General features: G+C 48.0%; 1 protein-coding gene across 5 annotated transcripts in view; it reads left to right on the forward strand.

Moving 5' to 3' along the window:
- The first annotated feature begins 4,244 nt into the window (after positions 1-4,244).
- Positions 4,245-23,775, forward strand: part of PHF20L1 (PHD finger protein 20 like 1) — a 139,275-nt gene continuing 119,744 nt past the window's right edge. For 4 of the 5 annotated variants that reach the window (XM_068238039.1, XM_068238043.1, XM_068238042.1 and 1 more), the window contains exons 1-2: positions 4,245-4,418; positions 6,694-6,806. In XM_068238039.1, coding sequence (XP_068094140.1) covers positions 6,694-6,806 — 113 coding nt within the window. In that variant the 5' untranslated portion in view covers positions 4,245-4,418. The remainder of the gene's footprint in view (positions 4,419-6,693; positions 6,807-23,775) is intronic. The other variant, XM_068238040.1, reaches the window with a different exon arrangement.

The following is a 23,775-nucleotide window of genomic DNA, read 5'->3' on the forward strand; positions in this document are numbered from 1 at the left end:
AAGTGCAGAATTGTCCCAAGAAGTCGGGAAACGCTGCCGCCTAGGTGTAGTCGGAGGTAATACCCTAGGCGCGCAGTCATTACCTCTAGATGATAAACGTTTTCTTCTCCCTTGTACTATATCCTGGCAGGATAAGACAGAGACTACTGAGGCCTTCATAGATTCTGGCTCAGCAGCTAATTTTATGGATTATGAATTTGCTAAGAAATTGGGGATTCCGATCTCCCCACTAAGACAACAGATTCGGGTCACTGCAGTGGATGATTCCCCCCTGCAGAGTAACCACCCTCTCTCCCAGACCCCAGACTTGGGGGTCACAATAGGGGTGTTGCATAAAGAAAGTTTACCATTTTTTGTGTTACGAATGGCAACCTCCACGATCATTCTTGGCATGCCATGGTTACAAACTCACTCGCCTCAGATCAATTGGGCTACGGGTCAGCCCATTGTTATCATCATTGTCTAGCAAAAGTAACCTTTGGTAAGACCAAGATTCACATGGAGGGATTGCCAGATCAGTATTCAGAATTTCCGGACGTGTTTTGTCCCAAGTCAGCAGATAAACTTCCTCCACACCGTCCTTTTGACTGCCCCATTGATCTCAGGTCTGGTTGTATGCCCGCTAGAGGTCATCTCAATAATTTATCTGGGCCAGAGAAATTGGCCATGCAGGAATACATCCGAGAGAACTTAGCTAAAGGTTTCATCCGCCCTTCTCGGTCCCCGGCAGGGGCAGGGTTCTTTTTTGTGAAAAAGAAGGATGGAGGCCTCCGCCCATGCATTGATTATCGGGGCTTAAATAAAAGTACAGTAAAAAAATCGCTATCCTTTGCCTTTAATAGACGATTTATTTACTCAAGTCACCAATGCTAAGATTTTCTCGAAACTGGATTTAAGGGGTGCTTACAACCTTGTGCGGATCAGGGACGGTGATGAATGGAAGACGGCCTTTAACACGCCCGACGGGCACTACGAGTACCTGGTGATGCCCTTCGGGTTGTATAATGCCCCGGCCGTCTTTCAAGAGCTGATTAATGAAGTCTTTAGAGAAGTATTGGGCAGATTCGTCTTAGTATATTTAGACGACATACTAATCTTCTCGTCCAACCTCTCAGAGCACAGAAAGCATGTTAAGTTTGTGTTACGGAAATTGAGACAAAATATGCTGTACGCTAAGCTGGAGAAATGCATTTTCGAAGTGACCTCTGTTGCCTTTCTGGGGTACATAATTTCAACTTCTGGCCTCTCTATGGACCCGGGAAAGGTTTCAGCTGTTTTGGAGTGGCCCCAACCTGTGGGACTGAAGGCTCTCCAGAGGTTCCTGGGGTTCGCTAACTACTATAGGAGGTTCATAAAGGGACACTCTACGGTGATCTCACCTCTCACCAGTCTCACAAAGAAAGGGGCAGATACTCATCACTGGTCCCCTGAGGCCCATGCTGCTTTCTCCACTCTGAAGAAATTGTTCTGTACTGCACCCATTTTGAGACATGTCGACACCACCTTCCCCTTTATCGTGGAGGTAGATGCCTTAGAGGTAGGGGCTGTGCTGTCTCAGTGTTCTGGGTTGCAGGGAAAATTACACCCCTGTGCCTATTTTTCACATAGGTTTTCACCCGCAGCGAAGAACTACGATATAGGCAATAGGGAACTTCTAGCCATTAAGTTGGCCTTTGAGGAATGGCGACATTGGTTAGAGGGTGCAGAACATACCATTACTGTCTATACTGACCACAAGAATTTGGAGTACATTGAGGGCGCCAAGAGACTTAGCCCCCGACAGGCCCGGTGGTCATTATTTTTCTCGAGATTCAGATTTGTAATCACGTATACCCCTGGTAGTAAGGACATCAAAGCTGATGCCTTGTCCAGATGTTCTGAGCCCGAGACAGCACAGCCCTCAGACCCAGAAACCATTCTTCCTCAGAAAGTGGTTCTGGCCACCACTGAGACCTGGAAGGACTGGACAGAAACGTTGGGTCCATTCCAACAGGATGTACCAGAGGGGAAGCCTGAGGGGGTCATGTTTGTACCATTGCCTTTTCGTCTACAAATACTGCAGTTGTTCCATTCCCACAAGAATGCTGGGCATCCCGGGGCCACCAGAACTAAGGACCTCGTTGCGAGATGTGCCTGGTGGCCGTCATTGGCAACTGACTGCAAAGAGTATGTAAGAGAATGTGCAGTGTGTGCTAGGAGCAAACCCTCCCGTCAGGCACCTGTTGGGACATTGCAACCATTGCCAGCCCCGAATGAGCCATGGACTCATCTGTCCATGGATTTTGTGGGCGAACTCCCCAGCTCTGAGTGCATGACGGTCATTTGGGTGGTAGTCGATCGATTCAGCAAGGCGGCCCATTTTGTCCCTCTGAAAGGACTCCCCTCAGCCCAGGAGTTGGCCGATCTCTTCATCCAACATATTTTCCGGCTGCATGGTATTCCGGAAAATATAGTGTCAGATCGGGGAGTCCAATTTGTTTCTACGTTTTGGAGGGCATTCTGCCATCAGTTAGACATGGAGCTATCTTTTTCGTCAGGCTACCACCCACAGACCAATGGCCAGACCGAGAGAACCAATCAGTCTCTGGAACAGTTTCTGAGGTGTTATGTGGCAGATGTTCAAACCGACTGGGTCAGGTTTCTGCCATTTGCAGAGTTTGCACACAACAATTTGAAAAGCTCCTCCTCAGGTTTTTCCCCCATTCCAGGTGGTGACAGGAAGGTCACCTAAGTTCACCCCATTACCAGTGGCTGCCACTCCGTTTCCAGCCCTGGAGGATTGGCAGAAGTCCTTAAAACAAATTTGGGGAATGGTAGAAAGAAATTTGAGGAGGGCTTTTCAGAGTCAGAAGAAACAGGCTGATAAGAGACGTTCCATAGAGTGGGAATTTCTTCCAGGAGACTTGGTCTGGGTGTTGAGGTGGCCTCCCGTTGCTCTCCCTGGTGGTGCTCCTCTGCTCTCCCTGGTGTTGAGGTGGCCTTCCGTTGTTCTCCCTGGTGGTCCCACTTTGCTCTCCCTGGTGGTGAGGTGGTCCCTGGCTGCTGGTCTCCCTGTTGGTCCCTCTTCGTTCTCCCTGGTGGTGAGGTGGTCCTGTCGCTCTCCCTGGTAATCCCTCTTCATTCTCCCTGGTGGTGAGGTGGTCCTGTCGCTCTCCCTGGTAATCCCTCTTCATTCTCCCTGGTGGTGAGTTGGTCCCCTGTCGCTCTCCTTGGTGGTCCCTCTTCGTTCTCCCTGGTGGTCCCTCTTCGTTCTCCCCGGTGGTGAGGTGGTCCTCTGTTGCTCTCCCTGTTAGTGAGGTGGTCCACCGTCACTCTTCATGGTGGTCCCTCTTTGCTCTCCCTTGTAATGAGGTGGTCCATCTTCACTTTCCCTGGTGGTCTAGCGAGTCTGCTGCCTGTTCCTCCGGGGAGCAGCATTTTGGCATCATTATTTGGCAGTCCATCGTTGTGTGGGTAAGTGATGTCGCCAGGGAAGTTTGGTCTGTTATACAATGACCACATAGGCGGACACAAGAATGTCCCTTTACATGGTCAGTGTAACGACTGGCTGTTCCCATGTCACCTGTCTGTGTGCCCCTTTGTGGTGAATGGAATCATTGGCTGTTCTTGTGTCCCCACACCTGGTCAGTGTAATGATTGTTTTTCCTGCACCCCCACCCCACTACATAGGGGGGCTAAGTAGTCAGTGTATCTGTTGGGATGTAGCATTCACCCTGAGGGGACACAAAAGGCGAGTCTCATACTGCCACTACTACATTGGCAGCAATGGAATGATGTGTAATATTAGGGAACCAGCTCAGCACAGAACAAATGCACTTCTCTTGTACATTGCCAGGATGGAGAAATCCTCCACATTAGCACTGGTGAGCTACAGCCTCGCATAGGCAGAACACGGCGGCAGCGGTGAAACTAGATAATAAGCAGGCTTCACAAGTTAGCTCTGTGCTAGAAATTAGCTGTTTATAACGGAGAGCAGAAATTGTCATGACACCGGCGCATGTTGATGACGTAGGCAGCAGCTAACTACTCTACTTCCCTGTCAAGCTGCGGTGGTCACGTGGTGAAGTGACTTTACCACGTCTTTTAGCAAGCATCTAGCAATTCAGCCCAGTATAGTTATGCAGGAGGCGGGGTTAACTCACCCTTGCAGTCGCCGTTGCGTTCCACGTCGCGTTCCACACAATCCCAAAACGTCCTCATTCAAAGCCGGAAACAGGAAGCATCGACGTACTGTGGAACGCGACGTGGAACGCAACAGTCAGAGGCGGCGACAAGGGTGAGTTAACCCCCCTGCCGCGGCCCGCAGGTCCAAAGCGTCCGTCTCATAGGAAACCGAGGTCGGGCGCTCGGAAGCTCGTCCCTGCACAGAGGGCAGAAGCTGAGGGACTGGTGGCTGACGTCACAGACCACTGGAGAAGGTTAATACTTCACACTGCATGGTGACAGAACAGGGAGAGAGCTGGCATCAGTGGGTACTGGCAGCAGAGAGAGCTTGAATCAGTGGGTGCTGACAGCAGAGTAAGGGAAGGAGAGAGCTGGCATCAGTGGGTGCTGACAGCAGAGAGAGGGAAGGAGAGAGCTGGCATCAGTGGGTGCTGACAGCAGAGAGAGGGAAGGAGAGAGCTGGCATCAGTGGGTGCTGACAGCAGAGAGAGAGGGAAGGAGAGAGCTGGCATCAGTGGGTGCTGACAGCAGAGAGAGGGAAGGAGAGAGCTGGCATCAGTGGGTGCTGACAGCAGAGAGAGGGAAGGAGAGAGCTGGCATCAGTGGGTGCTGACAGTAGAGAGAGGGAAGGAGAGAGCTGTCATCAGTGGGTGCTGACAGCAGAGAAAGGGATGGAGAGAGCTGGCATCAGTGGGTGCTGACAGCAGAGAGAGGGAAGGAGAGAGCTGTCATTAGTGGGTGATGACAGCAGAGAGAGAAAGGGAGAGAGCTGGCATTAGTGGGTGCTGACAGCAGAGAGAGGAAAGGGGAGAGCTGGCGTTAGTGGGTGCTGACAGCAGAGAGAGGGAAGGAGAGAGCTGGCATCAGTGGGTGCTGACACCTGAGAGAAGGAAGGAGAGAGCTGGCATCAGTGGGTACTGACAGCAGAGAGAGGGAAGGGGAGAGCTGGCATCAGTGGGTACTAACAGCAGAGAGAGGGAAGGAGAGAGCTGGCATCATAGGGCGCTGACAGCAGAGAGAGGGAAGGAGAGAGTTGGCATCAGTGGGTACTGGCACCTGAGAGAGGGAAGGAGAGAGCTGGCATCTGTGGGTACTGACAGCAGAGGTAGCTGGCATCAGTGGGTGCTGACACCGGAAAGAGGGAAGGAGAGAGCTGGCATCCGTGGGTACTGGCACCTGAGAGAGGAAGGAGAGAGCTGGCATCAGTGGGTTCTGACAGCAGAGGGAGCTGGCATCAGTGGGTACTGACAGCAGAGGAAGCTGGCATCAGTGGGGACTGACAGCAGAGAGATGGAAGGAAAGAGCTGGCATCAGTGGGTGCTGACAGCTGAGAGAGGGAAGGAGAGAGCTGGCATCAGTGGGTGCTGATACCTGAGAGAAGGAAGGAGAGACCTGGCATCAGTGGGTGCTGATACCTGAGAGAGGGAAGAAGAGAGCTGGCATCAGTGGGTACTGACAGCAGAGGGGGCTGGCATCAGTGGGTACTGACAGCAGAGGAAGCTGGCATCAGTGGGTACTGACAGCAGAGAGATGGAAGGAAAGAGCTGGCATCAGTGGGTGCTGACAGCAGAGAGAGGGAAGGAGAGAGCTGGCATCAGTGGGTGCTGACAGCAGAGAGAGGGAAGGAGAGAGCTGGCATCAGTGGGTGCTGACAGCAGAGAGAAGGAAGGAGAGAGCTGGCATCAGTGGGTGCTGACGGCTGAGAGAGGGAAGGGGAGAGCTGGCATCAGTGGGTGCTGACGGCTGAGAGAGGGAAGGGGAGAGTTGTCATCAGTGGGCAGCAGAGAGTGGGAAGGAGAGAGCTGACATCAGTGGGCAGCAGAGATAGGGAAGGAGAGAGCTGGCATCAGTGGGCAGCAGAGAGAGGGATGGGGAGAGCTGGCATCAGTGGGCAGCAGAGAGAGGGATGGGGAGAGCTGGCATCAGTGAGCAGCAGAGAGAGGGAAGGGGAGTGCTGGGATCAGTGGGTGCTGACAGCAGAGAGTGGGAAGGAGAGAGCTGGCATCAGTGGTTTCTGACAGCAGAGAGAGGGAAGGGGAGAGCTCGCATCAGTGGGTGCTGACAGCAGAAAGAGGGAAGGGGAGAGCTAGCATCAGTGGGTGCTGACAGCAGAGAGAGGGAAGGGGAGAGCTTGCATCAGTGGGTGCTGACAGCAGAGAGTGGGAAGGAGAGAGCTGGCATCAGTGGGTACTGACAACAGAGAGAGGGAAGGGGAGAGCTCGCATCAGTGGGTGCTGACAACAGAGAGAGGGAAGGGGAGAGCTCGCATCAGTGGGTGCTGACAACAGAGAGAGGGAAGGGGAGAGCTCGCATCAGTGGGTGCTGACAGCAGAGAGAGGGAAGGGGAGAGCTTGCATCAGTGGGTGCTGACAGCAGAGAGAGGGATGGAGAGAGCTGGCATCAGTGGGCAGCAGAGAGAGGGAAAGGTGGATGACTTTTCAGGAGCTTGAAAGGAGTTGACACAGGAGAAAGGCCGAACATGGGGCAGAGCGAGTTGACAGTGCAATCATGTTGTCTTTCTTTCTGTAGATGGTGGGTGGGACAGAGGAAGAAGAAAAGATGAGCCAGGAGCCGCCAATTCGACCTGGCATTACGTTTGAGATTGGTGCTCGATTAGAAGCTCAGGACTACTTGCAGAAATGGTATGTGCTGGTCATGTGACACCTTCATTCCCAAACAATATGTAATAGTGACCTGTTCTAATGTTTCCCAAGTCTGTCCTAAAGTGTTAAAGGACATTTGTAATGGTATGGATATGGAGGCTGCCATATTTATATCCTTTCAAGCAATACTAGTTGCCTGGCTGTCCTGCTGATCATTTGCCTCTAATATTAGCCATAGACCCTGGACAAGCATGCAGCAGATCAGGTGTTTCTGACAAGATTAGCTGCATGCTTGTTGCAGATGTTATTCAGACAACACTGCAGCCGAACAGACCAGCAGAGCTGCCAGGAAATTGTTTGTAAGGAAATAAATATGGCAGCCTCCATATTCTTCTCACTGCAGTTGTCCTTTAAGGTGGCCATAAGTGTTGTTGCTTGAATCCAGGTTGCCTTATCTGGAAAGCTGGATGATGCCTTGCACAGTAGTTCAGCAACATTACGAGTGGAGAGAGTTGCGGAATTGTGATTCACGTTGCACTTCACGTGACTTCAATGTTTTCTCCTTCCAACACTGAAGAAAGAAATATCAGTCACACACAGCACAACGTGGGGCACAACTCTGTGGGGGAGATTTATCAGAGCATTACCGACAGTTTTTTCTTCTTAAACTGTTCCAACCAGCAGGAAGAACAGCTCTGCATGATAAGAACCTTCTTAAATCCTAAGTAAAAGTGGCAGTTTAGCATGAATTTCTAGAACTGCGCTACAGTTAAGAGTGGAAATCCATTCCTAAACTGCTGCAGATTAACCACTTAATGACATGCTGACTTATAAAAACGTCCTGCTAGAGCCTCTTAACCTCCTTAGCGGTAACCCCGCTATCCGGTGCGGCGCGCGGCCCCCCCCCCCCCCAGACCCCTGCGCTGCCTGGCCAATTAGTGCCAGGCAGCGCTAAGGGGTGGATCGGGTCTCCCAATGACGTCCCGACGTCGCTGACGTCATCCCGCCCCGTCGCCATGGCGACGGGGGAAGCCCTCCAGGAAATCCCGTTCTTTGAACGGGATTTCCTGATCGCCTATCGCCGGAGGCGATCGGCGGGGCTGGGGGGATGCCGCTGAGCAGCGGCTATCATGTAACGAGCCCTGGGCTCGCTACATGATTAAAAAAAAAAAATTAAAAAAAAAACTGCTGCGCTGCCCCCTGGCGGTATTTTTCATACCGCCAAGGGGGTTAATGGCTCCAGGACGTTTTTATAAGTCAGACAGTGCTGCTGCCGCTGTGCGCATGCACGTGCGTGCTCCCGCGTGTGCACGCTCCCGCGTGTGCACGTGCATCCCCGTGCACGTGAAAATTGTGAAGAAAAAAAAAACCACCCAAAAAAAATAAATACACCTTTACTTCCAAACCATATATTGTCGCCATACTTTGTACTAGAGACATAATTAAAATCTTGTGATAACCAGGACAAATGGGCAGATAAAATGTGTGGGTTTTTTGTATAGTAGCAGTGTTTATATTAAAACCATAGGGAATGAAATTGGAGGAATAGTGTATTTTTTCATTTTTTCCTTGTTTTTTCCTTTAAATTGCATAGAAAATAACGTAATTATTGAAAACAAATATCAACCCCAAAAAGCCCAATTTGTGGTGAAAAAACAAGATATAGATCATTTCATTGTTATTAATAAGTAGTGATTAAGCTATTGGCAAATGAAAGGGATGAGCACTGAAAGGTGAAAATCGCTGTTGTCCATTAAGGTAAAAACCGCCTTGGGGTGAAGTGGTTAAGAAGTGTTTAACCCCCTTGGCGGTATGAAAAATACCGCCAGGGGGAAGCGCAACAGTTTTTTTTAATTTTTTTTTTTTTTTTATCATGTAGCGAGCCGAGGGCTCGCTACATGATAGCCGCTGCTCAGCGGCATCCCCCCAGCCCCGCCGATCGCCTCCGACGATAGGCGATCAGGAAATCCCGTTCAAAGAACGGGATTTCCTGGAGGGCTTCCCCCGTCGCCATGGCGACGGGGCGGGATGACGTCACCGACGTCAGCGACGTCGGGACGTCATTGGGAGACCCGATCCACCCCTCGGCGCTGCCTGGCACTGATTGGCCAGGCAGCGCTCGGGGTCTGGGGGGGGGGGGGGGGCGCGCGCCGCACCGGATAGCGGCGATCGGGGCGCGCGGCGGCGGCGATCGGGGTGCTGGCGCAGCTAGCAAAGTGCTAGCTGCGTCCAGCAAAAAAAAAATTAAGCAAATCGGCCCAGCAGGGCCTGAGCGGCACCCTCCGGCGGCTTACCCCGTGTCACACACGGGGTTACCGCTAAGGAGGTTAATAGCTGTTCTACAGATAGTGCAGGCTAGGCGTGATTTGTGAAGGCACCCCCCCTCACTCAGAGCCTGCTGACAGCAGATGTATCAGTTACCTCAGCAACAGCAATTCCCCTCACACACTGCACTGCCTGAGACACCTTCCTAGCTCCTCCTATTTTACAACAGTTTTAGAAGGAATCTGCACTATCTAGTGATTTCTTAAGATGCCTGAGACAGTTCTGCAAGGATTTCTAAAATCCTACCAATATTTTGTCTCAGACACTCCTGATAAATGTCCCCCTGTGACTCTCTCTGCGCGTACTGGTGCTGAAATGATGTACACAGTATTATCCTGGATTCCGAATAAGGAAACCAGATTCAATCAATAACCAACAGTGGCTGTACACTTGTCGTTATTTTTCCTGTCGATATCCGTCCCATTGGATAGATTCGGCTAGAAATCAATGCCCCAACATGTCAGCTGAAATCAGTCGATTGCACCAGACAGAAGGTATTGGCAGTGGGTAGGAGTGGTGACACATTGATGCCCATAACATTGCAGTGCATTGACCAGTGCAACTCTGCAGTAAGTGAGATTTTTCCATAGATTTCATGTTGAAAGTGTGCAGAGAGCGTAAGGGTAATTTGGGGTCTCATCGATCGCTGGCCCTCAAATTACTTCTCCCTCCCAGTTGCTTTGACTTAGAGGGGGAAAGTATTTAAAGGGTACCTGAGATACGGGGAGGGAGAAAAAAATATACATACCTGGGGTTTCCTCCAGCCCCCTCCAAGCTGATCGCTCCCTCGCCGTCCTCCGCCGCAGCCTGCATGGTCTGCAATTGGCTCCGTTAAAGAGACACTGAAGCGAAAAAAATATATGATATAATGAATTGGTTGTGTACTATGAATAATTACTAGAAGATTAGCAGCAAAGAAAATATTCTCATATTTTTATTTTCAGGTATATAGTGTTTTTTCTAACATTGCATCACTCTATAATATGTCCAGATTACACAACACTCAGCATTCAAAATGAGTCTTTCAGAGCAGTCTGTGAAGTAATAAACTCTCCTCTGCTAGAGGAAAAGTAAACAGTTCAATTACAGTTGAGATAATAAAAGTCAGATAACAGCCCTCTCCACGACCAAGTTGGTCGGAGAGCTTAATAGCTTCTTTGCATAGAGATAACAACTGGAGTTTCTCAACTCTTCCTGCACTGGAAACAATTAGACTGATGTATCTGATCTTAATGTTTTTTTTCTTAGCTGTACTACACATACACATCATAATATCATCATTTTTTTTTCGCTTCAGTGTCTCTTTAAGTCCTCCAGTTGGTGCAGTGTAGCCACTCGTGCTCCTGTCGCCAGAACGACCGGGGAGCGAGTGCGGCTGGGCCGTGCATGCGCAGAACTCCCCAGACCAGAGGATTTTTGGGGCCAATTGCGGGCGATCCAGGCAGCGGGGAAGGGCGGCGTGGGAGCGATCAGCCTGAAGGGGGCTGGAGGAAGCCCCTGTGATGTGTATATATATATTTTTTTTTTTTCTCCCCCACCATCTCAGGTTTATGTTAATGTCGCCAGGGATCTGATCGGCCACAGGGTGAGTTGTGATTCGGCTCACCCTGCGCCCGTCTTACCGACAGCGTACTAATATGCACACCTCCTGATCAGATAATGATCTGAGAGGGATCTATCTTGTGGCCACATTGACCAGTGTATGGCCGGCTTTATTCAAATTGAAGTACCGTGTATACTCAGGCAGGCAGCTTGATTGTTCTCCTGAGGCTCTGGCGCCTCTTGGTTGTTGGTGGGACTTGATAACCACTTTTGACCTATTCCAAGATATAACCAGCATTTAATGTCAAATATAAATAGACTGCACACCAATCGTGCATTAGATATAATACAAACAACAAGACTCCACAAGGTGCAACAAAATCAATCCCCATCCCAACAGTATACGGTAATCTATAGTAAACTCTTGATATAGTAGAACTTTGGGTATAGATCTGCCTCCTTGCATAAAATGGCGCTGGCCTTTTCTTTATCAGATGTAGAAAAGGTAGAGGCCTTTTTCTGCAAGGTGGCAGGGCTACACCCTGGAACACGGCTGATATGGGGCTCTGGTGAATATTATTGTACAGACTACATGCTGGGGCATTCTGGTTGGCAATGACAGATCAAGATGGCTGACAGGGTAGAATGTCAGCTTCCTGGCCAGGATTATTTTGTTCCCAAAAGCAGATGCCATCTTAGTATGCAGTAGCTTTAAAATTCCTAAGCTTTGGCAGTGATGAGATGCCTTTTATATTACATACTTTCAGTCAACAATATTGCTATATGCAAATTAGAGGAGTCGAGGAGTCGGTGGAATCATAAACTGAGGAATTGGAGTCGGATTATTTTTGTACTAACTCCAAAGCTCTGGTTGCGTACTCTGGCTCATAAGCAATTAAAGGAATTGTCAGGCAAAAAAAAAAAAAAAAGTTTTACTTGCCTGGGGCTTCTACCTGCCCCCTGCAGCCATCCTGTGCCCTCGTAGTCGCTCACTTGCTCCGGTCCCCTGCCGCCGTCTAGTTTCGTTTTTGCCGACCTCGGGGTTAGTGGGCCGCCATGCGTACATTTGCACGCATTCCCTCAGGTGCATGAACATTAACACATACATTTTTACGCGTTAGTGGTGCAACACATAATTTTTACGCGTTGCACCACCAACGCGTAAAAATGTATGTGTTAATATTCATGCACCAGTGGGAATGCGTGCAAATGTACCCATGGCGGACAAAACGGAAAAAACTGAACTAGCTGCCAGTGGGGGACTGCAGCAGCAGTGAGTGACTACGAGGGCACAGGGCGGCTGCCTGGCGCTGGTAGAAGCCCCAGGTAAGTGAAACTCGTTTTTTATTTTTTTTGCCTGACAATTCCTTTAACTTTCTCCAGAGTTTTGCCCTAGGAGCTAATTTTTCATCTTCTCTTTAAAATAGTTTTTTTTTAGCACTTTGCAATTGAAAAAGTTCCAAAAAGTAGTTGAAAAAGTACTGTAAAAATTATTTTCTTACTTATTGGAGGTTTAAAAGGAATTTTATTGACAAGGTGTCAATATCACCTAGGAGAAAACTTGGGAGAAAAAAGTTAATCGCATATGGGCCTCAGACTGTAAAGACGCTTTAAGATTGGAAAAGTGAAAGCCCTGCTGATCTCTTTGCCATCAGTAGTGTCTGAATCAAACAACTGAAACAAGCATGTGGCTAATACGGTCAGACTTAAAGAGAATCTGTACTCTAAAATTCTTACAATAAAAAGCATACCATTCTCTTCATTATGTTCTCCTGGGCCCCTCTGTGCTGTTTCTGCCACTCCCTGCTGCAATCCTGGCTTGTAATTAACAGTTTTAGGCAGTGTTTACAAACAGCTTACTGTGTGACTCATGCAGAGCTTGGAGAGGGTGTGTGTAAAGCTTCTGCCAATGACAAGCAGTGCTGCACATTCCACACATTCCAGCCTGAGCCCGACAGAGGAAAGAAGATCAGATTTATTACAGAGACAGTGCAACTAGAAAATGCTGCAGTAAGACAGACCACATTAGAACAGGCATAGGAACTTATAGGATAGAAGAAATAAGGCTCAACATTTTGTTACAGAGTCTCTTTAACCCCCCTGGCGGTTTGCAAAAAATCCGCCAGGGGGCAGCAAATCTTTTTTTTTAATTTTTTTTTTTTTTTTTCATGTAGCGAGACAAAGTCTCGCTACATGATAGCCGCTGCTCAGCGGCATCCCCCCAGCCCCTCCGATCGCCTCCGGCGATCGGAGATCAGGAGATCCTGTTCAAAGAACGGGATCTCCTGGAGGGCTTCCCCCGTCGCCATGGCGACGGGCGGGATGACGTCACCGACGTCATCGACGTCGTGACGTCAGAGGGGACTCCGATCTGCCCCATAGCGCTGCCTGGCACTGATTGGCCAGGCAGCGCACGGGGTCTGGGGGGGGGGGCGGCCGCGGCGAGAGGAATTGCGGCGGATCGGCGGGTAGCGGCGGCGATCAGATGCTACACGCAGCTAGCAAAGTGCTAGCTGCGTGTAGCAAAAAAAAAATTATGCAAATCGGCCCAGCGGGGCCTGAGCGGTGCCTCCCAGCGGCATAGCCCGTGCTCAGCACGGGCTTACCGCCAGGGAGGTTAAAGGACAACTGTAGCTAGATTGATATGGAAGCTGTCAAATGTATTTCCTTTTAAGCAATATCAGTTGCCTGGTTATCCTGCCTCTAATACTTTTAGCCATAGCCCCTGAACAAGCATGCAGCAGATCAGGAGTTTCTGACATTCTTGTCAGATCTGACAAGATTAGCTGCATGCTTGTTTCTGGTGTTATTCAAACACTACTGCAGCCAAATACATCAGCAGGGCTGCCAGGCAACTGGTATTGTTTAAAAGGAAATAAGCCTCCATATACTATTTGGCCCCAAGATGTCCCCGCTGAGCAAATCCTATTGGCGTGCAATATGTACGCTACATAGGAAACCATGTGTTGCTACATTGTAACTAGGGAAGTGACACAGGCACCGATCACGGTGGCCTGTGGGGAGATTAATGAATGGGAACTTTGTTCCCATTCATAAATCTAGCGATTGGCAGCGGAAATTGGTGGGGCGGAAGAAAGCGGGGCGGCCCTATTTAAGAATAAACACTGTTTTTGAACTTTTGTCCCCTGCAGCCAATCCCCCCCTGCTATCAGCAACATCGGGATCGTGGGCATTTGCCTGCACGATCGCCCGCAAAGCACCCCAAGCTGCAGGCACGTGATTAGTGCGTCCCTGTAGCTGTAGCAGCTGCCGCTGCCGACGTGAGGCTCACATCCGCGCGGCATAAATGGTTAAAGAAAACCTGTACTGAAAAAAAGTGCACCTGGGGGGTACTTACCTTGGGAGGGGGAAGCCTCTGGATCCAATTGAGGCTTCCCTGTCCTCCTCCGTCCCACGATGGTCTCTCCAGGCCATGTAAATATTTACCTTCCCCGGCTCCAGCGCTGGCACAGTAGCGGCTCTCGGCTTGTATCAGACAGAAATAGCCGTTCCAGTCGTGTCCGCTCGACTGCTGGCGCAAGTTGTAATTTTTGATAGGGTATAAAAAAAACACACGAGGTGGGGTGAAAATACACCTTTATTTCCAAATAATATATTGTCGCCATACATTGTACTAGGAACACAATTTAAATGTTGAGATAGCCGGGACAATTGGGCAAATTAAATGTGTGAGTTTTATCTGTAGTAGCATAGTTTATTTTAAAACTATGGGGGATGAAATTGGAGAAATTGTTTGCGTTTTTTTCCATTTTTTCCTTGCTTTTCCCTATTAAATGCATTGATAATAAAGTAATTACTTACAACGGTTATTGCCCACAAATTTGTGGTGAAAAAACAAGTTGTAGATCATTTAGGTGTGATAAGCAGTGATAAAGTTATGTGAAAGAGGAACTTCAGCCTAAACAAACATACTGTCATTAAGTTCCATTAGTTATGTTAATTAAAATAGATAGGTAATATAATCTCTTACCCACCCTATTTTAAAAGAACAGGCAAATGTTTGATTTCATGAGGGCAGCCATGTTTTGGTTGAAAGAAGGTGACAGGGAGAATGAGAGACAGTTTCAACTGTCCTGTGTCCCGATCACCCTTCCCAGTTGCTAGGCAGCGAGAACAACAACATTAGAAATCCCATTATGCTTTGCACAGCATCAGGGGAAAAATGCCCAGGCAGTTTTCTTTGGTGGGGTGGAGCTTAGCTTCTGTGCAGCTAAAAATGAGGCTTGGTTAAGAAAAATAAAGTTCTGATGCTGTAAAACTGTTAAAGAAACGCCAGGCTTTTTCAGTGCTGCTGAGTAGATTTTTAGCCTGGAGGTTCACTTTAAATTGCAAAAGGAACTACAAAATGTAAATCATGCTTATGTATTTTATTATACCAACGTTATTATTATTATTAGCCTCTATTTGTTAATGTGGATGAAAATCAGACAAAAAATATTTGTTTGCATGTAATGTTACACAATTGGAAATGGAAACTTAACCTTTTAAAGAGAACCCGAGGCAGGGTTCTAACAACAAAATCCCCATACAGAGGCCGGGTCTGCCTATAGAGCCCAGCCTCTATTGCTATTTAGATTCCCCCTAAATCCCCCCTGCGCTGAGTGAGACCCCATAAATCACAGCCGCGCGGAGCTGGCTATGTTTACTTCCTCCTGTCAGTCTCGGCTGCTCCCCCGCCTCCTGCATCGCTCCAGGCCCCGCCCGCGTCCCTTCCCTCCAATCAGCGGGGAGGGAAGGGACGTGGGCAGGGACCGGAGCGATGCAGGAGGCGGGGGAGCGGCGAGACTGGCATTGTGGAGGTAAATACAGCCCGCTCTGACACGCTCTGTGTCGTCAGCGTGGCTGTGAATTATGGGGTCTCACAGAGTGCAGGGGGGGCTTAGGGGGAATCTAAATAGCAACAGAGGCTGGGCTCTATAGGCAGACCCGGCCTCTGTATGGGGATTTCGTTGTTAGAACCCCACCTCGGGTTCTCTTTAAGATTTATCTCATTTGAAATAACTTTGGACAGGGCTGCCTAAAGCAGAGCAGGTGTCATATTTACCTGATCTATATGCAGGCTCCACTCTCCCCTCGCAGCATTGTCTCTCCTATTCTACCACTGAGCGGCGCTGTAATTCTTACATCCCTCTTCGGGTCCTGATCGCGTGATAAGACGTGATTGTGACATGATGGAGGATGTCAATGTTACAGCGCCACTTGGTGGTAGAAGAGATCATCTACTCTGTAATGCTGACATCCTTCCTTTCGGCCCTGATCACATGACTTGACATCATGTGATCAGGACCCGGAGGAGCATGCCGGCATTACAGCGACGCTCAGTAATGGGAGAGAAGAGAAGTTCCTGGAAGGGGAGAGTGAAGCCTGTATCTGGATCAGGTAAATACCGTGATTCCCCTAAAGTAAGACGTCCCCTGAGAATAAGACCTAGCAGGAATTCCTGGCATGCTTGAAATATAAGACATCTCCGAATGTAAGCCCTAGCAGCAGCCCACATGACACCAGCAAGTGACGCTCAATACAAAGCCTGGATACAGGAGAGCAGCAGTATAATGTGAGTTCTACAGTCCTGTATATGTGTCGGGAAATTTTGTGTTTTGTTGGAGCCAGCCCTCCTGATCTGTCCTGATAAGCATCAGCAGCACTTCACGTCTTCACCTCTTCCCAGGACACACAGCTTATCCTATCATAGCTCTGGGGAGCCTGACCGAGTTCTCTGTCTGCAAAAAATAGACTCTTACCCACATGATCAGCAGAATCAATTTCTTGTAAGCGAGAGCCAATATCTACAAGCCACAGGCTCTGTGTATGCTGCTTGTGTTTCAGCATGGCATGCAGTATATACATTTTGTATAGGAAAACTTGGGGAAACACGGATATGAAGTGCTCCCTGCCTCTCTGCATCACTCTGGGGGAGGCACCATGCGACGGACTTCATTTAAAAGAATACAACCGCAGGGAAGCGGTTAATTGTATCTTTGCTTTGTACCCTTCACATTTTTACATTCAGGGCCCTTTTCCACTAGCAATCGCTAGCGTTCACGCTGAACGCTAGCGATTGCTGAATCGCAATTACCGGCGATTCCCCGACGTTCGCGGCCGCGATTTTGCTATGCTATGCACTGCATAGCAAAATCGCGGCAAATATCGCTCCGTCACGCGTTCGCGTTCCTGGCAAAAACGAATCGCGGTAGTGGAAATGACCTACCGCGATTCCTATGTTAAAAAGCAAACCGTAGCGATTGTAAAATCGCTAGCGGTTTGCGTTTTTGCGATTCAGCCAGCGCAAACGCGCTGGTGGAAAAGGGCCCTCACAGTGTTTTTTGATAGCTTTGAGGCTCTATTTATTTGATGGTGGCTGTTTTGTTTTTCCTTTATTATATTGTTATTCTTCACATATATGTTGCTAATGCATTTGTACAGCCTCTTTGCTGTTTGAGTTTCGTGTTATTATATAGGGGAAGTTTTTTGTTTTGTTTTTCTACTATTGGATTTTTTTATCGTTTTACACTGTCTGGTTGTTCCTGCCATGAGGTGCCTCTATCATATTCTTTTTTTATTTGGAAGCACTTCAAAAGGCCATGTGTTTATTACATCTCTTATCTTGGTTGTGCTGTTTTGAACATCCTTGTAACTAGTTTTTGGGTACAAAATGCTTATGTTGCAGTTATAAAGAGATCTTGTGGAACTTGTGGAACTTGTGGCTCCATTCATAACCTTGAGCATACATGGGAAATTCAAGGCAGAAATTGTCTGGAGAGATATAAAAAGGCGGAATTGGAAGGTTAAGCAAGTGTAGGGTGGAGCAGGCAGCTTTAGCAGAGCAGGAAGTGGCTGGGGAGACATATTGAGGTGGAGTTGGAGTGCTTTGGTTCACTCTGCTCCTGCTAAACACTCCAACCCCACCTTCATATGTCTCCCCAGCCACTTCCTGCTCTTCTACTGCCTCCCTGCTCCACTCTGCCCTGCTAAACACTCCAGTTCCACCTTCATATGTCTCCCCAGTCACTTCCTGCTCTGCTGCTGCTGCTGCCCTGCTCTACTCTGCTCCTGCTAAACCAACTCCACCTTCATATGTCTCCCCAGCCACGTCCTGCTCTGCTACTACTGCTGCCCTGCTCCACTTTGCTCCTGCTAAACCATCTCCACTTCTATATATCTCCCCAGCCACTTCCTGCTCTACTGCTGCCACCCTGCTCCACTCTGCTCCTGCTAAACACTCCAACCCCACCTTCATATGTCTCCCCAGCCACTTCATGCTCTTCTACTGCCTCCCTGCTCCACTCTGCCCTGCTAAACACTCCAGTTCCACCTTCATATGTCTCCCCAGCCACTTCCTGCTCTGCTGCTGCCCTGCTCCACTCTGCTCCTGCTAAACCAACTCCACCTTCATATGTCTCCCCAGCTACGTCCTGCTCTGCTACTGCTGCCCTGCTCCACTCTGCTCCTGCTAAACATTCCAACTCCACCTCCATATGTCTCCCCAGCCACTTCCTGCTCTGCTACTGATGGCTCCACTCTGCTCCTGCTAAACACTCCAACTCCACCTTCCTATGTCTTCCCAGCCTCTTCCTGCTCTGCTACTGCTGCCCTGCTCCACTCTGCTCCTGCTAAACACCCCAACTCCACCTTCTAAAGTCTTGGAGTTGTATTGTATAGTAAAGTAGGGCAGCAATAACGGAGGAGGAGGCAGCTTATGAAGGTGGAGTTGGATTGTATAGCATCGCAGGGCAGCAGTAGCAGAGAAGGAAGTGGCTGGGAAGACATGTAAAGAATGGGTTTGATGGGTTTGTAAGGCTGGATTCACACACAAATCTGTACTGTTCAGTTCCAGTCCTGTCCTGTCAGTTTTGCCTGACAGGATTGGTACTGTACACTTTTTATGTGTGAACCAAGCCATAGGAAACTAACGTGACAACTGACAGGAACTGAACTGTACAGATTTATGTGTGAACCACGCCTAAGAGTAGAGTGCAGCACGGCCGGTGCACAGGCTTGATCTTGATCTGTGGTATGGTAGGCGTGTCTTGACACCCTGAAGAAAAGACACAGGAAACACAAAAAGGACGGCAGCCCAATAGCCTAATACGTTTTAGTAACAGGTCTATAAGTGGTATAATGAAAACTACTCACAAAGGCGGGTTGCAGAGGGGCAACCGACCGCAAGAAGCAGGAGGAGACCATAAACCCGACTCCACTCGGGGTGGTGCAACCAGACCTGGTGGCGGTCGCTCTCGTAGGAAAATCAACAGTTGTCCCCTGTGATGTGAGCCACATGCAGTCTGTCTGAACCCCTCCAACAGGATATGTCGGGCTTTATAAACACAATATGGGTGAAAGAGGCGCCCTGGTGTGTATACAATTCTTTAAAAACAAATAAAAACGAAATAAAGGGAGGTAGTTTACCTCAAATAACATAATCTTTGTAACAACAAAAGTTCTTTAATATCAAGCACAGGCAACGCGTTTCACACGTCTAAGCCCATTTCCTCAGGCCGGCCCATAACAGTGCCAAATGAAAAAAACCTCATTAGCATAGGGAGCCTCTCAACGGGCCTCAAGAGGCTTCCTACAGGGGTGCTCGGATACCCCTTTTCAAAATCCGAATTGATCCGGATACCCAGATATCCGAATCCAAACTTTTTGGTATCTGAGTAAACTCGGATATCCAAACCCAATATCCTGGATATCCGGCCGGATTCGCATATCCGGATAGAAAACCGGAAGTGACCTGAAAATGGCTTAAAATGCTTCCAAAAGTCTCTTCAAATGGCAAAAACCCCTTTCGGAGGTCTCTCGCTCTCTCTCGCTCTTTCTCGCTCTCTCGGATTTTTGCCATTGAAGGTGATTTTGGCTTCTGCTCGGATAACTGTACTAACTATCCGCCCGGATTTCAGATGGGAAACCCAAGTTTGTCGGATAGTACTATTCGGATTTTAAAAAATATCCAAATTGTTATTCAAAGTTCGGATAGTGGAAAAAGTTCGGATTATCTGGGTAGTTCGGATACCCGAATATTGGATGAGCAACACTGGCTCCCTATGCTAATGACGTTTATTCATTTGGCACTGTTATTGGCCTGAGGAAGCAGGCTTAGACCTGTGAAACGAGTTGCCTGTTTTGTTATTTGAGGTAAGCTACCTCCTTTTGTTTTGTTTTTATTTGTTTTTAAAGAATTTTATACACACCAGGGCGCCTCTTCCACCCATATTGATCTTGATCTGCAGGTGACACCTGTGAAGTGCTACAAAGTCAAATCCAATTTCAGAAGCAAAATCATACTGTTGAGTTCCATTATTATGGAAGGGATCTTAGACACATTTTGAATATGGTTTTATTATTGCAGTCATGCTTTAAAGCGGTATTGTCACCATAAAAAAAATCAAATTTCAACAGCAACTGGCCTGAGTCCATTAAGTGATAAAGATGCTAATCCTGCATTTAAAACTTTTTCTGCTGTTATGATTTTTCACATACTTAAAGGAGTTCTTTCGCGAAAAAAGTAGGCAGTTAAAAAATGTGACAGATGACAGGTTTTGGGCCAGTCTATCTTTTTAAGGGGGATTCTCAGGGCTTTCTTTGTTTTCAACAGCATTTCCTGAACAACAGTTGCAAAATTTAACTGACATAATAGTGTGCAAGTGATTAGGGAGGCCGGCTGGTATCTTGCTATTTTGGCAGTTAAACTGCTGTTCAGGAAATGCTGTTGAAAACAAAGAAAGCCCTGAGAATCCCCCTTAAAAAGATGGACTGGCCCAAAACCTGTCATCTGTCACATTTTTTAACTGCCTACTTTTTTCGCGAAAGAACCCCTTTAAGGAGCACTTGCCCTTTAGTAGTCAGTGCCAAACAGTTGCATGCTGGTGGTTCTTTTTATCTATAATATTTTTCTCCTCTTCCAATTATTTCCCTGCCTAGCTGAAACATGATCCTCTGCTCACTTGTGTTTACACGCAAGGCTGAGGTGTCTCAGTGATTGGAGGAGAAAAGAAAAAAAAAGTAAAGGGCAGAAATGACATCAGGATTTGGCCTAAACTGTGGGCAAAAGACATGGTTCCCACCAGGAACAGAATTCTCTTCATTTACTATATAAAATTCACTGAAATCATAACGTGGACATTACAATACATGTGTTATGTAAGTAGATCAAGTATTTATCTACTTATATATATGTGTTTTTTTTCCCCTGGCATAGTATGGCTAATCCTACTGCTTTAATGCGTAAATAAGTGTTTATGTTGTTGGTTTTAGTTGTGTTACAAAAACTGCTGAGCCCTATGATGATGTACTCTGTGCCCGCATTGCTTAATGTGTTCCTTCCTTTCACCGTGTCACAACACCCACTGCCTTGTTTCCTGTTCAGTGATGGTGGCACTCTGCTGCTGCTGCTGGGTGCATACTGTTACATTGCTCTGCATATTCTGCAGTGTGCTTGTTCTGTATGTATCCACAATCTGCTTTCATCGTCCATACCTTCTAAAGCCATATGTAGACTGGCTATATTTGTTTTCATCTGACAGTCCTATCTGGTCTGCACAGTGATTCCAGTACAGACTTGTGGTGCCTATACATTAGTCAATTTAGCAGGCCAGTCGACCTTTCGATCCGATAAATGTATTGAATCAGAAGAGTATTGGTGTTGCAACATGGCGACCCGGTCGTTTTTTGATCAGCTTTTAGCAGAAAAACATTGAGTAGCTAGATCGGGCATGGCATAAAATCTCATTTGCAAGGGCTGGATTGGGTGTTCAATTTCCCAATGACCGGCAGACCCCAGGCCCAATGTTTAAAGCAGGGTTGTGGAATCGGTCCAAAAATAATCCGACTCCAACTCCTCAGTTTATGAAACCACCGACTCCAACTCCGACTCCAGTTACCTAAAATGTCTCAGACTCCAACTCCTCAGTCTAATACTTACCAGAGCTCTGCATTTTGTACAAAAATCACCTGACGCCCGACTCAGACTCCTCAGTTTATGAAACCACCGACTCTAACTCTCACTCCAGGTACCCAAAATTTCTCCGACTCCACAGCCCTGGTTTAAAGAGACTTAGAGACAATGAATGAGTTTTTTTTTTCACTTACCCAGGGCTTCCTCCAGCCCCATAAGGACAGATACATCCCTCGCCGTCCTCCTGCTGTCTCCCGTTCAACCGCGGTGAGCCCGGTAACAGGCTCAGTTGAAGCCAGTCTGGGTCTTCTGCTCATGTGCAGACGTCCCATGCATGTGCAGTAGACCCGTGCTGACATCACTGAGCCTTTTACCAGGGCTCACTGCAGCTAAACGGCAGACAGCAGGAGGACGGCGAGGGACACATCCGTGCTTATGGGGCTGGAGGAAGCCCCAGGCAAGTATAAAAAAACACCTCATTACTCGTCTTTGAGCCTCTTTCAGTGTGCATGCGTATGCCTTCAGTGTGCATGCGTATTAACTCACCACTGGTGAGTTGGGCGCAGGGTGAACCGTGTGACAGCTCACCCTGCTGCTGCTCAAACTCCCGGTGGAGTTAAATACTATTCTCCCTCCGAGTCGTAGCTACTTAAAGGGAAAAATAATTTGGGGTCCAGAACCCGAATTACCCATTGCGTGTGCCGTGGACTATAGCACTAGTGCTATAGCAGCATCCAACTCAGGCGCTACATGGCCAGTGCCGTGCGTTGAAACCACCTGCTTAGTCTGGAGTCACAGCGAGCACCTGTTTCGTGTGACAACCAGCGCATGTAGGATGTTGCTATATGAGCCATTGTCACGTGCAGGGATGGGTTTCCGAGTAATTCCTAGTAGCAAGCTACTCGGAATTGAAATGGTTATGAATTGCTGATTACTCAGATGTGATTGTGGGTGATGGGGGGCTTAAATTACCCAGAAATCTGCACAATAGTCTGCGGTCCATTCCGCATCATGGGCGAACAGTGATCTGCATTCCATGACTCACAACCGCACTTCCTTTTTCAAGCCGGAAGGAGGACGTGCGGTAGTGAGTTGTGGAGAGCGGCTCACTGTACTCATATGATGCGGAGTGGACCGCAGACTATTGCCCAGACTTCTGGGTAATTTAACCCCCCCCCCCCCATCACCCGCACTCACAGCTGAGTAAACAGCAACTCATTATCATTTCAATTCCGTACTCGGAAGCCCACCCCTGGTCACGCGGTACAGCCAAACATACCTAACAAGGAAGGAAGATGCCTGCACAAGACGTGAAACTGTTATCCAAAAAAATCACAAGCATTAGTTCTCAGTGACAAAAGGATCATATCTGTGCCAAGCATAAAGGGATTTTCTCACATTTATTTGCACATATTACAAATAAGCCGACTGGTTTCGGCTTTTGCTGTCCTCAACGACCCCTGATGATGGCAATAGGCGAAACCGGTTGGAACTGATGAGAGAGTGGGCATCTCAAGGTTTTTACCATTTGTATGATTAGCACTTTTAGTGCTTCAAGGCTTTTATTAATTGAATGGGTCCTTGTTGTACAGGACCCACGATGTGAGTGATAGTTGCTACTTTTACTTGTATTGCTGCCATAAATGTTTGTGGAGTACTTACCTGTATACTCATCCGTGATTTTATCCCTGGCGAGGGTCACCTTGTCTTTGTGAGTGCTGGGGGCTGCAGGGTTCTGCTTGCTAAAGCTGGCTGTACATCTCACAGTGAAGTTTGTCTGCTACCCTGCTTGCGTGTTTTTCGGACATACTTTAGAGTTAGGTCTCTTTCACAGTAGGACGTTGCGTTTTTTTGATGCGACGTTAAAGTCGCAATGCAAATTACAACCAAATGCCCCCAAAAAGTCGCAACGCAACTTAATGCCCTGTTACGGTCGCATACAGTAGAGCATACAGGCAATGAAAAGTATGTTTCCAAGTCATTACTGAGCATGTGCAAACAGTCTAACGCAGCTAATAAGTGTATAACGCACAGCATTCAGTACTTTCACTTAACGTGCAGCGTTAGTCACCAACAGTGTGCACTGTGAACGGGGCATTGATTTTTCATTGCTGTGAGTTATTCTGCGTTAAATCTTGTTTTACCATGCGACTTTAACTGTGAAAGAGGCCTTAAGAAGTACATTTCTTCCAGAGTTAAATGCACTACAAATTACTGTTTTTTTCCTAC

Source organism: Hyperolius riggenbachi, chromosome 5 (genome assembly GCF_040937935.1).
Source record: "Hyperolius riggenbachi isolate aHypRig1 chromosome 5, aHypRig1.pri, whole genome shotgun sequence".
Taxonomy (NCBI): domain Eukaryota; kingdom Metazoa; phylum Chordata; class Amphibia; order Anura; family Hyperoliidae; genus Hyperolius; species Hyperolius riggenbachi.